The sequence below is a fragment of the Hypoxylon fragiforme genome, assembly GCF_022984875.1.
Source record: "Hypoxylon fragiforme strain CBS 206.31 chromosome Unknown GGS25scaffold_6, whole genome shotgun sequence".
NCBI classification, from domain to species: domain Eukaryota; kingdom Fungi; phylum Ascomycota; class Sordariomycetes; order Xylariales; family Hypoxylaceae; genus Hypoxylon; species Hypoxylon fragiforme.
Window position 1 is genome coordinate 866,691 of NW_026054761.1, and position 17,503 is coordinate 884,193.

The 17,503-nt window shown below is 47.5% G+C and overlaps 4 protein-coding genes across 4 annotated transcripts; 1 reads left to right on the plus strand and 3 right to left on the minus strand.

Moving 5' to 3' along the window:
* Positions 1–1,057: 1,057 nt before the first annotated feature.
* Positions 1,058–2,292, minus strand: GGS25DRAFT_522567 (terpenoid synthase; the record flags this gene model as incomplete). Its single annotated transcript, XM_049264266.1, has 3 exons — positions 1,058–1,355; positions 1,467–1,930; positions 1,996–2,292. 3 exons carry the CDS (start codon positions 2,290–2,292, stop codon positions 1,058–1,060), a joined length of 1,059 nt encoding a protein of 352 aa, XP_049115451.1.
* Positions 2,293–8,072: 5,780 nt separating this feature from the next.
* Positions 8,073–9,996, minus strand: GGS25DRAFT_532288 (uncharacterized protein; the record flags this gene model as incomplete). Its single annotated transcript, XM_049265572.1, has 8 exons — positions 8,073–8,569; positions 8,635–8,702; positions 8,770–9,152; positions 9,242–9,309; positions 9,363–9,399; positions 9,456–9,638; positions 9,737–9,838; positions 9,907–9,996. The coding sequence occupies 8 exons, from the start codon at positions 9,994–9,996 to the stop codon at positions 8,076–8,078; spliced, it is 1,425 nt and encodes a 474-aa protein (XP_049115452.1).
* Positions 9,997–13,070: 3,074 nt separating this feature from the next.
* GGS25DRAFT_317077 (Brix-domain-containing protein) lies at positions 13,071–14,492 on the plus strand. Its single transcript, XM_049257779.1, has 3 exons — positions 13,071–13,183; positions 13,257–13,340; positions 13,405–14,492. The coding sequence occupies exons 1-3, from the start codon at positions 13,170–13,172 to the stop codon at positions 14,261–14,263; spliced, it is 957 nt and encodes a 318-aa protein (XP_049115453.1). The 5' UTR covers positions 13,071–13,169; the 3' UTR covers positions 14,264–14,492.
* Positions 14,371–15,077, minus strand: GGS25DRAFT_317082 (uncharacterized protein). The gene is made up of 2 exons (XM_049257780.1): positions 14,852–15,077; positions 14,371–14,706 (listed from the first exon to the last, which is right to left on the minus strand). Exons 1-2 carry the CDS (start codon positions 14,974–14,976, stop codon positions 14,478–14,480), a joined length of 354 nt encoding a protein of 117 aa, XP_049115454.1. The 5' UTR covers positions 14,977–15,077; the 3' UTR covers positions 14,371–14,477.
* Positions 15,078–17,503: the final 2,426 nt, after the last annotated feature.

Here is a 17,503-nt window from a genome sequence, read left to right on the forward strand (position 1 = left end):
TCTCATGCGCCAACACCCGTATACTGACTTGTTTGCCACCGGTCTATAGATACCTAGGTAGGTATTAGGTGAATTAGATCAGATTAGATCAATCGATCACCGATCTCTTCTAACTACCATCTCCTTGGAAGAATAGCATTTGGCTACTAGGCAGGTATCTGAATAGCTCATCGTCGATTTCATAGCAATTAGGTACCTAGCAAGAGGATTCACTCTCTTGTCTTGCGTCAGTTGGACTACAGCCTCAAAGATAGGTCATCGTCTTTTGATATAAAAGAACATTTCTTAACAGCATCTATCTCATCCCTTAAATTCCACCAATGTGTCGAGTATAAAAGATGCGTGTCATATATAACCGCATAAGACTAAGCTTTTAGTGAAAATATTCAATTTTGAAGTCTCATTTGTACCTACCTACCTACCTAATGTACCATCATCAAAGATTAGATGGCAAAGCCTTGGATTCTATAAGTGCTATTAATCAGACATCTAGGTACTGTAGCCTTGAAGATAGCTGAAAGAGTGATCTTGTATAAACATCTTAAACTTGACAAAAAAACCCGTCGAATAACGCCGAGATATTGCTACCTGTATAATCTTGCATAATCCCATACCTGGTGTCGGGTTCGCCATCGAGGCCCCCTTAACCGATTGTTCCCCAGCAGGTCCAGCCCCCCCCCAAAAAACAAAGGAAAAATGTCGTAAAACGATCGTGAGATACCTTAATCCCATCTAGAACTCCCACCCATCCAACAGTTACATACATACGTCGCCGTTTACACCTTTAGGTAAATAGTATACAAAGGTACATGTACATGCCTCAACCAGCCCGGGTATCAAACCTCCCAACCAATCCACCGAAATCCTCTCTTCGTTTTTCCATGTAGGTAGGTAAAAAAAATAAAAAAAAATCGTTGCTAAGCGTAGCTCCGTCCGTTGGGTGCCAGCCCGTCCGCCAGCCAGCCAGCCAGCCAGCCAGCCAGCCAGCCAGCCAGCCAGCCAGCCAGCCAACCATATCCATATCCATCTCTCTCTATCTCTCTCTTTCCACCCCCAGCTAATTGCTCGAGCACGTCGACCTCTTCTCATGGACGTCCTCCTCCTGCACGGGGGCGCAGAACTGCGTCAGCTTGTAGCGGGGGCAGACGAAGTGGAAGGCGATGGAGCCGACGATGTGGCGCTCGAGGCGCGCCTCGTAGATGCCCTTGCCCTTGGTGACGGCGCGCATGCGGTGCACGGCGGCCTGGGCCTCGGCGATGGTGTCCTTCAGCACGGCGCGCACGTCCTTGCCGTCGTAGAAGGACTTCTGGCTCACGTAGTTGTTCGTCTCGCCGGCTTTTTCTTCTTTGTAGAAGCTGTTGGTGGGGGGGGAAAGGTTAGCACTGGCATAGCTGTCTTTGGAGAGGGGAAGAGGAGGAGGGGGAGGGGAGGGGGGTGGTGGTGATGGTGGGGGTGGTGGTACTTACGACAAGATATCATTCGTGAGCGCAATGTACATGCTCATATCCGGGACCGCCTCGAGGAAGCGCGAGATGTCGGGGCACTCGCTCTTGCAGAAGGTGAAGTAGGCGTAGGTGTCGCCGATGCCGTCCTTGTTGCGGAGGTACCAGGGCCAGCTGTTGCCGCCCTTGGACGGCTTCATGCTCTTGAACTCGGAGCGCGCTTCCAGGACGCACGCGTTGAGGAAGTCGAGGGAGGCGGTGGCGATGAAGTTGGCGACGACGACGTCGTAGTGGTCGTACGCGCCCCGGATGATGCCCGCCCACGCCTCGAGCAGGATCGTCGGCTGGGCTTGCCCCGTGATGTAGCGTTCGTGGAAGCGTTCGAAGTCCGGGAGGCACTGCTCGGTGACGTCGTCGATGGTGGCGCAGAGCCAGGCGTAGATTCCGACGTAGACTTGGACTTCAAGTGGATGGTTGGGAAGGCAAACCTAGTAGTCTCTCTGTTAGCTTGTGTTTGGGTGATGATGCCATGTGGTAGGTGGCAGGTACTCACAACTGCGTAGCAACCTCCTACTTGGAGGCACTTTAAGGCGTGTGAACCTTCGGGGTGAGGAACACCTATATCAGCTGCTCGTCGATATAAAGCTTCCCAGAATTTATCGTTGTGGAGGAGTTCCTGGTCGGTCATGGGTTCTACTTCATAGCCTAGGTCGGTGATGAAGGATGTGATCAGGGGGCGGATGAAGGTCTCCAGGTCATCCGTCTTTCCGGACTTCCGACCTGAGCGGCGTCCGAGCCGGCGCGGCCGCCAGCTTTTAATCATCTTCAGACAACTTATGAGTTGGGACATGATGAAGGTCCTTTACGGAGGCTTAGAATGTGTTGGTGTGTAAGCACGACAAGCTTGATGATGAATCGACTTGGGGTTCAGAATATCGATATATTTCTTGGACGAACCTACGACTATATACATGAACCCAAAGAGCGGGGGGGCCATCGTAGCTCAACAACTTTCGTAGGTAGATAGGTAGATGAACTTTTTGACTCAGCATGTGAAAAGCTTCGTCGAACCACTCTCAGAATAGACGACGATTGGCTACCAGTCTAGGGGATTCAGAGCAGGGCTATACTTACCAATTGAGCACGAAATTTGGGTCACAGCCACTTGGTGACGGCTTCGCATTCACACGCATTGAGATATCACATGCCGTGGATCACCAATGAGTGGTTCCATCGTGGACCCAATTAGGCCTCCAAGATAAAAGAAGAGGGATATAAAGCAAATGTATGTACGGCAACCAATAACGGGAATGCCCTAAACTGCCTTAGGAGAGGGAAGAAAGGTGATGGCTAACATGAATAGATAGCCCAATTTTCTAGCTCTGGAGTAGTAAGAGAAGGTGAAACGGCCGCTAGTCTTGAGAAGGAGGGTATTTCCTATGTGGAGGGTTAACGGTTGGCTTCAGTTTTAGTGGGATGGCCTACAATATCGTCACGGTAGTTGACGCGTAAAGACCTCAGTAGACGATGCTGAACAGCGACGAGAATGTCATCTGACAGCTCGCTAGGGTGTAGGAGTCTATGATTGGCCTAAGCGGGAACCTATCTCTCCATATTTGCACTTGCCTCACCGACTCCCGAAAAGTTTTCGGGTGTAGAGAGTAAAATAGGTACAGGACACTTAATTCTTTTTTCTCTTTTTTTTTTTTACGAGTTATTATGGTATATGATGAAATCATAAGGAAAGAATGGCGGTCCAGCGGACCCGTGGATCTAGACCCGGATATATGTGTCATGTATAAGTGTGTGACTAAAGGTCCGGTTGGACCAAGATACGGCCCCGACTACCCCAGCTCAGCTGGGTTTGGCACAATGGGAAAGAAAAAAAGAGCATCGTTGAAAGCATTTTGATTCTGTAGAGCAACAGAGTGGATTGGAATTACGCCACGCACCGTAACGGTTGACAAGTGTTATATGCGGGCCGGGCTTGACTGATATCGGGGCAAAATACCTACCTCTCCTTATTAATACGAGACGTCGATTCGATTGTGGCTGACAAGTATGTGCATGTAGGTGCCTAGGTATGCTACCTATGCTATATTTACACATTTCCTAAAACAACAATGGCTAAATGGAGATATACACTCAGCTCAGTGCTGCTGTAGATTATGCAATGCAAGTACGGGGATGATGGTCCCCGACTGGCAACTAATGCTGTCATCCATGGATGTATAGGTCCCTCTCCCGCATCGTGGGGATTTTCAAAATTCTTCAACAAAACCCTCAAAATCCCATCCATCCATCCATCCATCCATCCATCCATCACTTTGCAGAGCGAAACCGATAGATAGCTAGGTTAGTGTAGTCGATATCCACTCAGCACAGAAGCGCCCGCGCTCTCCAACTAGGAGTGAACGCTTGTCACCAGACCTCAAAAATGTGACAGAATTTCAGATTTACGCCCGTCTCTTTTGCGAAAACTTGTGATGTGCACAACTAAAGACTTGTTTCTTCCGACTTCCTAACTGATAACGCTCGTCCATATGGGCAGGATTCTTCTCAGCGAGCGGGGTGTTTTGTGATTACATCGTGCATACCTTACCTACCTAGGTAGGTTACTTACTTGGTATGGATGTCTCCATCCATCACTGCCCTATGCCCCATGTAAACGACCGGGGGAATGTGCACAAGTAGCATAGCCTACGGCATCAAGGCCGAGAAATTCTTCAGCTACAAACCTCTACAGTTGTCTTATTAGCTATCAAAACTCCTCTGTAATATGTAGCAACTTCCAATCACTTGCTTGGTATGTATATCCATCGCAGGCTGCTTTTCTAGAACTATGGAGAAGAGAGGGCGCGGTTACGACGGCGGCTCCGTAAGATTCGCGAACCAAATTTAAGCATAGTTAACTAGCTAACGTGCGGGCGTGAATAGTAACGTTCACATTCGGCAATATCTTTCGCCGCGGTGGGATGGCCAGTGCCAGAGGAGGAGGTCGTATCCCACCGGTTATTGCCTCGGACAGGACAGAGAGGGGTGTGATGATTTGCCTCATAACACGTGCACATATGACTCTAAAACATGATCTACGTCGGCTTTCGATCCTCATTTAGTGTATTGTACAACTCTAGCACGCGGCTATCACTGGGACGAGCAAAGGCGATCACCACCGTTTACCCAGGACAGGAACAAAAACTGCACAGCAGGAGTAAAGCCCACCAATGAGGGCGAGGACCCTGTAAGCCCCATGACGTCTAGCTATACGTGCCTAACCTCTAAGACCCGAAAAGGCCGCGGAGCCCAAGCAAGCCAATACCAACAGCTTGGGTTCCACTGTGCAACAGACCCCAGGGTTCATCGTTAGCCCAGGCGGTTAAGCAAAACCGCAAAAAGAGTCACAGAAGGTCGAAGAAACAATCCTACGAGAGATCGGTGCCTGCGTCATTGGTAACATTCCAGCACCTATCACCCTTTCTTTACACACCGTACCCAGTAGATATGTATAGTGTATGCACATACATACATATATAATATGCCCGAGCTGCCGAGTTCACGAAGCGTGGGCAAGGGTTTGTGGTGGAGGCTTCAGGGGTGCGTAGCCGAAGCCCCACCGGCACACCGACCTGGGCCAATCTGGAATTGCTGCCCATCGTGGGATTTGCAGTAAGAAACTCGGTGTAAAAGAACTTTCCTTCGCCATAGTTGATTTTAGTTTGTGTGTTTGCGTGCTTAATAGGTGTTGTATTATCAAGCTAAATGGGAATTTATTTACGGTTGACGCCCAAGTGGCACCCAGTCCGAGTCCAAAATCCCCATCGACTTTACCTACATGAGGTTGTTGAGCGCGTACTATACCATAGGGCTGATATAGTTATGGTGATGTAGCTAGCAATGGATATCTTTCCCTTGAAGCGACTCTGTTACTGCGGTGTGCCGAAGGTATGGTATATTACTTGACTGATATAGATAACTAAGTCGACAAGGAATCAAACCGCTCGATTTATGAATGTATAATCATGTGGTGAGATTTTGTACATACATGAACCTTAGCAGCAGAGGTTTATACTGCATGCGAACGCCCATAGCAGAATCATGACGCATCATATCTGCGAAGGAAGAGCTCTCTGTACCAACGAGAAGAATAAGACGAAGAATAAATTGTCCGATTGGTCATTCTGATATATCACCCCCTGTCCATCCAAAAGGGCAAATTGAGTGCTGAGAGGTAGGTAATTATGCGAGATAGGTATCAAAAAAGAATCAAGCTGACTACAAATCCAGAAAAACCGTTGAAAACATCCACACCGTGATAGTTATCTATATCCATGTCGTATAGATGTCCTCAATCGGACATGGCGTCGCGGTCACATACCCTTTAAGATCCACGTTCGGCTAGGGCTTCCTCAATGCATTTATCTACCTAGCAGCCTACCTAGTAGCCTAGGTGCATATGTAGGTCAGCAGGTAGCTCCACCATGCACCTCTTACCGTCTAAGTGTTTTTTTCTTTCTTTTCGCTATCGCGTCCTCCTTCCTTCATCGCCCGTAACCAGAAGAAAGAAAAACCAGGTTGAAGGCTGAGTGTCAATATGCCCAATGGGGAGAAGACACAACACGTGGGAGGATGAGGCATTACAGTAGTTGCAAAGGAATCGCCGACCATGCTCTTCTACCAGGCCGACTCACTATACAAATCCACTCCCATGGCCATGGATCATGGAATCTTTTTATTTATTCTAGTGGACTTCTAGTATTTTGGAAGATACTGTTACTTCGTGGTGACTGTATCGAGAGAGAGACCCATACAATATACATATGCAGTGTATATTAGGGCCCGTCCCGAGGCCAGGGTCCTGGGTACTCAGGGGTTTCAGTTCAGGGGGCTAAATTCGGCATCGTGGTTTTTTTTTCTTTTTTCTTCAGCGATTACTAATTGACTCAGGTTTAACAGAACCTCACTCAACCTCACCTTGTGCTACATGTGTCGGCACTTCAGAGTAGCTAGCCTTGGAAGCGTTGCCCATGCGTATTTCTGCCCAAAAAAAATTGGCAATATTTCAGATATTCGGATCGGTAAAAGTGAAGTGCTCCGGGATCGGAAGTGCTGTGCAAAATATTAGGAGAAGTTTCTAACCATGCTCTTTGGTCTGTGTCTTCAGTAACACGACACGTCTTCGTCTATCACATGCATTTTTCAACCCTCTTTTTCAATATATTACTTACCTAACTCGTGTACCAAGAGCATGATGGAAGGCCTAGTATAATACATGGGGAGTGCCCTTTCATCTAACCTACCCAGGTAAAGCATCCAACAAGTGACGCCTACCTACCTTAAAACTTGACATGTGCGTTTCTTTTCTAATAGTATCCTATAGATGTATCATGAACCAAGAATGGTGTCGGATGTATTGGCGTAAATTAAGGAGCAATAACGAAAGGCTAGCCATTCACCCATTAGGGCAGCGGTACAATCCGACAATTCTGCTGATAACATTGAAATCGGCAGTGTCCGTATAGCCCTGGGCACAGAAGACAGATATACGTTATCCAGTCCTCTCATATTATATGTGTCATATACAGAAACAGTGACCGCCCTTTCCCATTATCTTAACAATCCAATTATACATCCAATTATACCTACTTAGGTAGTCATCGTGACCAAGAACAAAGCATCATCATGCGAGGGCAACTCAATGGCACACTGCGAGTTCTCATAGGTGACAGACTCCCATCCGTTACGTCCATCTTTCCCGATCTGTACCTACTTTAGGTAGGCTCCTTCGGTGGCATCATGGGTACTCTAGTGCATTGGGTAGGTTACATTGATCAGCCTACCACTGATCTCATCGTGGTATTCTCCGCTCCGTTCCCGTTCCCGTTCCCGTGCGGCACAGACGATCGATTTTGCGCCGCAGATGCACACTAGGCACTATATTCGCCATTCTCCCGGTGAATCTTGTGTTTAAGGGAATATCGCTCATTACTACCATGATTTCACGGCAAATTAATAAAAAAGAAAAAGGGGGGGTTCGCGTGTGTAAATAGCAGGAGTTATTAGTCTAGTACATAGGTAACTTAGGTGTGCATATAATCCTCAGCATACCTAGGTATTTTTGAAGTCCAACAACGCCAATGTAGCCCCAGATAGGAGGCATCTACCCAGCTAGCTAGCCAGCCAGCAACCAAAATTCAGCAAGATTCCTGAATATTAAGGCTTGTCGGTATCCATGGAGCATCCTAGGTCTCCCAAGTTTCTTAGCAACTTCACCACTTAACCCCTTGACTCCCCCTTCTCCCGTTCCTACCAAAGCAAGACTTACAACCCTCCGGAATACAGCCATCCATCACTTCCTGGGCGAGAGACTCGGGGGAGATTTCCACCTATGTTGGCTCGGTGGTATGGTGCGAACACCACTGCGGGACGGATGGGCAAAGGTGCATGTTTGATATGGCCACTAGCCTTTGGTCCCCCCCAATCCCTTTTCCTTTCCTTTTCCCCCAGCATGTGTCTAGACACAGTAGTATGTCTGTAAAGTGGTGATATTCCTACCTACCTCCCTACTTTCTCAATTAACCCTCCCCCCAAACCTTTCCTCCCCCAGCCCAGCCCAGCCCCCCTCATATCCCAGTCCTACCTCAACAACTCCTGCTCGCGACCAAACGCCGCGGCCTTATACTCGCCCTCCCTCGCCTCTGGGCTATCTATGCCTCTCCACTCGCCCGCGTGTTTCGACAGCGTCAGTTTCCTCGTCATCCCCTTCTCCGCACCCCCAAACGCACCCTTCTCCTCCTCCTCCTCCTCCTTCCCGAGGTCCAGGAGCTCGACGTCGCTGTCGCTGCGCCGGTAGCGCTCGTCGGCGCGGAGCACGGACCACTCCTGCTTGACGCTGATCTTGGCGCTGGAGTTTGGGCCTCGGTGGTGGTTGTTGTTGTTGGTGGTGCCTGACGACGCGGGCTTGAAGCTGCTGTTGGGGTTGTAGGTGGAGCTGTTGGTGGCGTTTTTGGTGGTGCCGAAGACTTTGGGGAGGGCGAGGCTGAAGAGCGAGCGCACGGCCGGCATGCAGGCGCAGATGATGCCGACGGGGACTTCGATGGTCGACCAGTAGCCTGTGTCGACGTAGTCCTCTGTAGAGATATAGGTTTAGTATTTAAGGCGTAAGGGGTAGAAGGGGGGATGAATTATCGCTTACGTGTGACGTTTGTGGTGTTGCCGAATCGGATGAGGGAGTAAAGGCGGATGATACTAACGATGGTGATACTGCGCAACAGGGTTAGTTAACATGTGCTTCTTTAGTTTAAAAGGGGTATTGTGAGAAGAAGCATACAAGAAACCGACAGCAAACATAGCAATGATCTGTACTCTCTTCCTCGTGGAAAGGGACAGTCTAAATAGTTCAGGAAGCGGGAGGGTGATAACGGCGACGTCCAAAGCGATGTTGATAGCTGCTGCAGACCAGCCGAGTATGTTGATGCTGATGCACTTTGCTTCGAATTCGCCATCCCAGGTTAACCACGCGCCGGGTATCGGGTTACATTGGAAGATGAGAAGGAAGTCGTAAGTGATGGCGTAGGCCAAGTTGATGCCGATCAACGTATACGTGCAAATGCGGAACGATCTCTTCGGGAAGACTTTGAGGTAGAAGAAAAGGATCGAAACCTTCGTCAGAGAAATGGCTGTGATGTATAGTAACTCGTCGAAGTAGTACAGCTAAATGATATAAGTAAGAATCTACAACTGCCTAGGTAGGTAGGTACCCTAGCATGTTGGCTTAACATAAAGCTAGGGGGTCAACTCACTTGAAGGGCTTTGGTTATGTTGTCGTGAGGTACAAACCACATGTCCAACCCGAGTCCATTGCGAGAGACTGATTCATTATTAGCACGCCAGTCGTCGCAGATGTCAAAGAGGCAAAATCACTAGGTATGGAGAGAGCGGCAAAGGCAATTTCGAGGCACTATATCAAGAGTCAGAAAGAGGGGAATATACCAAAGTTGATTGAGGCCTGCATACCATAACCACACACATGGCCGAGTCATCGTGACCCCATTCATGAGCACCGTAGATTTTTGCAATGCATCGCAAGATGAAAGCCACCAACCCAAGACCCCCGAAGACGAATGCAAGGATAACAATAAGGGGCAGTCCTATCTTCACCTTCTCCACCACAAGTTTCGACCGAGTACTTCTTCGTGGCTAGAGTCCCTCAAGTTAGTCGAGGTTGTAGACGAAGTGATGCAATGTAACCATGTCAACTTACATAACTGATCACGAACTGAACAGCTTGCCGTTACACATTCCGTAATCTGGGCCAGGAGTACTTCATTGGTGCAGATGCAGGTGGCGTTGGTGAGTGCACAGTTAGCGTTCACGGCCGAAGTGGCGATACATTTCAACTGAAAATATCTTAGCCAACATTCTCCTCGAGCATAAGCTAGCTCTTGACCTCTCTCAGGGGACTTACACCGCAAGGTGGGGGAGCAGCATCAACGGAAGCAGACAACGCTGGTTGCAACACGCTTAAGCAAAGCAACAGCAACGAGAGGAGCTGCATCTTGCCTGGTTGCAAACCGCTTAAGTTACATCAATAATCCAGGGGGGCAAGAAATGAACGACACCACAGAATTATCAAAGACAGCACAAGAGAAGTTGGAGAAGGGAAGGAAACCCCAAACTTCATTTATCAAGAGGGAGGTCTCATACTAGACCAGGTGCTTTTTGATGTTTTATGTATTTTTTACGTAGCAGCGAACGTCAAACCCGGTAAGGTCGAGAAACAGGGCACGGAAAGATTTGCGTCGTGCTGATCCTTAAAGTCGCCTTTTCTTACTCAGCTGCCTAGGCCAGTACCTTGCATTCAGTCGTGGGAAGTCGGGTATTTTACCAATGCGACCCTGAAGACCCAGCCTTGTGGGACGATGACTCCGGCTAGTCTGTCGATATCCCCAAGTTGAGGTGACCAGACCTAAGGGGTGACACCTGAGCTAAGTTGAAAACGGCAATCCAACAGCGACTCCACGGCCCAACCCTAGCAATCTTGATCCTCATCGTAGTGTCTAAGCGGCACGATTCAGCCGTCCCGGCCTACACATTGGGACATTTGCCCCCAGATTCAGAGCCCTCCGCCCACAAGGGACGCATATGTAGGGGACTCGGAGTTTCGGGGGTATTCTGCGAACCTCTCTGTTTGGAGTCGGGCAAAGCTGGGCAAAGCTGTGACAAGACCACTGATGGCTAGGCTTGTTCATATAAGCTTCTACAAGCTTTTGCTATCTACTAGGCAGGTAGGCAGGCATGCATTGATCGCTTAGACACTTTGTTAGTACTGTCCAATGGGACCTCATAGGGTAGAAAAAAGACTCCAGGGCCATCTCTACGGCACAAGAAGATTAATCTTAGCGGATCGTTTCTTTTTCTCTCTGGTAATATCCGTAGATGTACATATTAGTACCATGTATGTCTGGCCAAATATGGCCAAAGTGCAAAAACTCGAGTCGGACCACTGAGCCATTAGAAATGGCATCAAACTTCATGCGGCTCATAAATGGTGCTTGAAGAGTGTCACGTCAGCCTAACGAGAATTGTATCGTTGGGGCTAACTGAACAGCAGGGTGATATACCAGATTGGGTAAATACCACCGTGAGGGTTCCATTTACCATGCGTCTAGTAATTTGCCATGGAGTTGCAATGTACAATTCCCTCTCGAGGCGATCCGGCCTCGGACGGTGTAATATGTGCTTTAGTATAATAAGCAACACTAATGCGAGCTTCTCCGGGAGTTGCGTTACATGATGTGGTTTGACGGTGCATACAATGCAAGGGGATACTCACTTTGTATAAGAGCTGTCCAATCAGAATCGTCCAACCGAAGCGATGATTGGTTTTCCGGTATTCTGGGCATAGTGCTACATTCTAGTGACAATACAACCTTGGAACATACCATATTATAGATTGGTCGAACTTCCCGCTTCGATTCTATGTAGGTTCATTGCGAAATCTTCATCTGAGCAGCATGGCTGTTTCATAATAAGCACCAGGAGAAGAATGCCACGCGGAAGACAGCTTCATCAACCAGTTCAGGCATGGTGCACTCAAATCCACAGACATCTGAGCTAAAATAGGTAGAATCGATGACCTAGAAGATATGAGCGACGTATGGCCGTACTGGGTAAGCTGTTCAGGAATGAATTTGACTTTAAGAATCATATCAAGGCATGTCGACACGGAGCTGTCCTACTTCGAGGTTAACTATTCGAGATTCCCTATAGCTGCTACATTACCAGAGGCTTTAGTTGTTTTGCTGAGTCAAAGGTTGTCTTGGGGATGACGCAGGCAATGAATGATAACTGATTATCAACCATCAATAGGACCAGGATATTTTATCCCATCATTGATCTCGACCAAACTTGTCTATCTAGGGCTGCTGGGGTAATTTGCCGGCTGGGGATGTCAGAAGCTAGACACGTTTAATGTCGCAATGATAGCCACTGTTCCAGGTATTGCTTTCATGAAGGTAGGTCGAAGGATTCAAGGAGTGGATTGCGTTTGTCCTGGATTGTCCCTTAAGGACATCGCCAAGTCTTTTTAACATACACTGTATCCATGGATGTATTGAGTGACCATCTTCATTAACCCAGGATGTACCTAAGGTAGGTTAGAATACTCCATTTGGAGCAACGAGCTTACATATTAACTGCCATATTGGCATGGAAGTGTGAGATCAAGAAGCTTTGCTCCACTTCAGCTCATCTCATAATCTTGTCTGGCGGGCATCTCTCGATGAAGAAGAAAGTGTTGCAACTTTTAAGTGAAGGTAAGTAATATGGTGTGGGGGATGGCGGTACTCAGCTCCGCGGGATTTCCACGCGAATACCAACATATACCGGGATCTGTATGAGATGAGATCCGCTTTCTTCAACCGTCCAATTTTGAAGGAGCTGCCCTCTTATCCTGGAAAGGCTGCAAAATAGAAATCATTTTCAAACAACTTGAATGCCATGGATAGATTGACCTGCCCAGTCTTCTGGGCCTCTTTTGAGCCGGAGCATCTCGCCCTCATCATATGTACAAGAGGCGAAATCGACGAGTACGGGCTCATTATTACCGTCAAGCATGATATTAGCAGGTGATGTTGGGACGTGGATGTCGTCTCGAGATTTCACAAATCCGGATTTCCCCTGACAATTGAAAAGCAAAATATTCCGAGACGGGCGAATCTCCATGTGTTATAAGAACTGGGGGTTCTATATAAGCATTGGGAGGTAAAGGGTCTGGTGTATGGAGGAAGCTGGGCTCGACAGCTGGGTATATGTGCTTAGCTGGTATTCTCAGGATTAGCTTCTCTTTTCCCCTTCAAATACCTTGCTTTGAGGACGGATTCCCATTATCACAGTAAATTGAGTAAATTCAGTAAATTCAGTAAACTCGATAACTATTAAAAAGTGGAAACTTTGAATGCGCTGCGAGCTGGGCTTAGCATTAGCCACTTCTCTACATAGTTAGTAGTGCTTGCCAGGGGCTAAGTGTGGCGTTGAGGTTCAACTAAATAGGCTAACGATAAGCGATAAGAGTATCTATAGTTATACCGCCTGCCTAAAGTTCATTCTTGATCCGCAAAAAAAAGTTCTGCCATTCTAAAAATTTCCTTAGTCCCCTCCAACCCAAATCCTACTATCCGACGAGACACTTCAAGATTCTCAATTCACATAGTCGAGAAAACAAGCAAAATGTTGAGACAAATGTACGCAGTAGCCTACCTAGGTACTTCAATTCTAATGAAATAGAACCCAAAAATACTAATAAAATATTCCCAGAAAACCCCGTAATGCTCGCTCGAAGCGAGCCCTCGAGAAGAAAGCTCCCAAAGTGGTCGAACATCCCAAGACAGCTCTATTTCTGTGTGTTCATCCCCTTTCATAAGAGTCACAAGTCTAGAAGGTCTAATGATGTATCTGTGTCTAGTCGTGGAACCACCTGTTCCCAAATCATACAGGATGCCCTAACCGACCTGTACTCGTTGCGACAACCACTCGCCAAGAAGTTTACGAAGAAGAATGCCATCCATCCCTTTGAGGACCCCGCATCGCTCGAGTTTTTCAGCGAAAAGAATGACACGTCGTTTCTCGTCTTCGGAAGTAGTTCCAAGAAGCGCCCGCACACTCTGACCCTGGCGCGTACATTCGCAACCAAGATCCTCGATATGCTGGAACTACACCTCGACCCAGAGAGCTATCGCCGCATCGCACAGTTTAAGGGCCGCAAATTCGCCGTTGGCCTGCGCCCCATGATGCTCTTCTCCGGCACTGCCTTTGAGAGCCCTGTCGCGAACGAATACACCATGGCCAAAAGCATGCTGATCGACCTATTCAAGGGCGACACGTCGAGCGACAAGATCGACGTTGAGGGTCTGCAGTATATCGTCAGCATTGCGGCAGACGAACCAGTTGGTGATGACGTCAAGCCGGCAATTCACCTGCGCATCTACCTCATCACAACAAAACGCAGTGGCCAGCGACTCCCGCGTGTTGAGGTCGAGGAGATGGGCCCGCGCATGGACTTCCGCGTCGGCCGCATGCAGCAACCCGACGAGGCCATCATGAAGGAAGCCCTGAAGACCCCCAGGGCTGGCTTGGAGAAGACGAAGAAGAACGTGACGACGGATACCATTGGTGACAAGCTTGGCCGCATCCACTTGGGCAGACAGGACCTGAGCGAGTTGCAGACGAGGAAGATGAAGGGACTCAAAAGAAGCCGTGATTTGGATGCGGAAGTGGGAGATGTAACTGCCGACGAGGATACCCTAAAACGTCAGAAGAAGTAGACGAAAACTAGTTTTTCATTGGACGAAATCAGACACATGGGATGGCGTTTAGGTTTGGTATTTTGCTAGGCATTGCTATGTGTACATGTACATTGTCCGACGGAGTTGGGAGTCTTCCCCCTTTTGATGAGATGATATCTACAGACCATCCGGTTTTTGTACTCCTCATCATACAAAATCTACAGTTGCGTTAATAGTACTTCCTACCAAGTTACTACTGCTGCTGCTGCTGTTGTAATTTGAACTCTTGATACAGCCTCCCTACTGCTTTTCGGCCCTCGTTGTCCCCTGCAATCCATTCTTCTGGTCGGAAGAGATCGAACAGGCCGACTCTGTCTAGTAGCGGGAGCGTCGCTCGCATCAAAGCTTCTAGCTGTGTCTTTTTCTCCAGGCCCCCCGTACTGTGCGCTTCGTTGTATGCGCGGATGTTGACGAGCAGAGCGCTGGTACGTTTGATCTTAGTGATGGGGTTCACTCATGTCGCCAATAGCAGAAATCTTAGGGAAGGTAGAGTAGTACAAAACCGCTTCAGGGTGTAGAGAAAGGAAAGAAGGAAATAATAAATAAAGAAAAAGTAAAATAGCTAACCCGACAGTTCCTGTCTGGACTTTACTCCCGTCCGGCAGGGTTATTTGAGGCATCTCAACCCCCAGTGTAGCGGAATTGAGCGCCGCGAGCTTGTCGTCTCTTTCCGCGTTGATGGTGTCCGCCATGACGAATGTTATATATGTGCTATCTTATTATACAGTACATATACTAAAGAGTAGGCAGGTAGGTGGTTACACCGTTACACCGTCTTAAGAGCCGCGGATATGAAGTAGATATTTAAATGAAAATTTCTCATTGAGGATACCTACCTAGCTAGCTAGCTATGACTTACTTGCCTCTCGCCCAACTGTCAGCAACAACTTAGTAACTATTGGTTTGGTGAGCCAGTCAGACAGCCAGCCACCTGTTGTTGGTTGGCCATGGGCTGACTGACACCGCATTGCTGAGTATAACTGGAAGACTGGTAAGGAATCCTCCTATAGATCCCTGCCGACCAACTTCCGAAATACCGAGCCCGAAAGATCGGTGTCGGGTTTGTCGGGATCTCCGAGTTTTCCGGTGTATGCCTTTTTGCATCTTGTAATACAGTAACTACCTCTTAGTTGCTTGACTACGGACTAGATAATGTCGTGATACTTATTAACAATACCGTCAAGCATTTGAGAGCATGATGGGCATGAGGAGTATCGTAGATATGAGGTAGGTAAAAACCCAGATACCCAAGGTTGTAGGTATGGATATTCTGGAATCAACAACTCTTTTATCTATAGCGCGAGGACCTATAACATCGAGTTGATGTTAGGTAAGAATATCTATCTACCGAAGATATAAATGCCCCAAAGGTGTGGAAAAAAGTTGAACCTATGTCGAGCCATGTCTGGATATTACATTTTACATAGTTCGCCGTAGTGGAACTTTGGATAACCTCGCAAGTCTTGTTCCGGACGTGCACATACAACACGGTACCTTGGCTTGCCTTGTTTATTATGTAGGTAGGTCTTAACTATAGTAATGGAGGTATTGCGATTCCTTTGCTGCTTCGTTTTAGGTACCTCAAGATCAGTAACCAAAGATCGTCTCGTCAAAGTTTAGGGAGGGAGTGAGCATGCAGAAAAGTGCGGACAAGTAACTACAGAAATGTGGTTATAGCACACCGTATGAATTTGCGAGGTTGGTTTTGATGAGTATTCGTACATTATCGCCGCCATTTGATAAATACCATGGTTTATGCAAATGTTAAATGTGAGTCTAATGTTCTGTGGATGAATGTTGGTGATAACTAACTATAAACATTGAATGTTTACATAATGCTCCTTTATGTAAGCTGAGTAATAAACGTTGCACATGAGGCCTGATAGCTGCATATGTACTGCATATCATCGTCATATTAAGCCATTGTGAAGGGTTTCCAATTAACGGTGCAACTCATTTCTAAATGTGGAACTATAATCATATCACTTCCCAAAGTTGCACGTCACGTCACGTCATACCGGCCCGTGCTTTAGTGGCAATTAAACAATCCCATCTCTAACCGATCAGAATTTGGATTCTAATCGATAAAACCACCTGCCCAGGGTACCCTGGTGTGTGCCTAGGGTAGGGTAGCAGTGATGTAAAACTGCAAAACGTTTTGCTGCGATAAAATAAAATTGATAACGCGCATGAAAGCAGGACGCGAATCTGAAAACTGCACTGACACCACTGACACTTGTAAAACCGTGGTGAAATGCCTAGCGAGTTTCTGTCTTGCACACCTACGTAATAGCTAATACACGGAATACAGATGGAAGCTTTGACCTTTTTCTATTGGAAAAATAACATTCAAAGTGCGAATGGTCAAAATGTTCATGGGTAGGTACATTTTACATACATACCTACCTTGTCCCATGTCTGGGAAGCGGTCGGGGCTGATTATTAGAGCAACCCAACTATTGAGGCTTCCGGAGAGATGGCGCTTGATTTGGCCAGTAACCATGCCATACTAGCTCGAATCGGGTAGACGGGAAGTTCAGCTGGCCAGTTCGTCAACTTTAAAAGCTGGGCTGCTGGACATTAATAAAAGAGATGAATAAGGGGAGGTTGGCTGAGGGGGGACCGTTGGGTTTTTTCGGTCTCCTTTAGACTTTCTGGCTACAGCAACTTGGGTTTTCGGTGCAGCTGGTGGACGAATTGTATTTGCACATTGCGCATGTGGTCTGCAGCCTCTATATGTATGAGTTATCGTGTCGAATCGAAGCAGGTTGGCCGACCACGTACGATTGATGTGAGCACTTATTATGCATGTACAGTACATACCTAGTAGGCATGTAGGTCAAGGTAGATGCATACTGCGTACGTTAGGTAGCTGGGTAGGTAGCAGGTATTGTAGCTCATCTCAACCTCCTGCGGGTCTCGGGCTCATACAAGAATTTTGCAAGGCCCCTTTTCGAATCTTAGTATTTGTGTGTACAACGGTTTTTTTTCCAACCATCGTCTCACCCCGCAACTCTGCAGACGGCTTGCATTGAGTTGGTTTTTTGTCGGGCGTCGAATGCTGATTCAACCAATTCACAAAATTATAGGATGTTTGCTGTGCTCTGGGGCTACATTCGTTTTGTACGTTTTGTGCTGAATCTATACATGTATTTGTCGATCCTGGTTCGTAGGGTCAGTAGACTTGCCGATCTCTATGAAATACATACGTGTATTGGG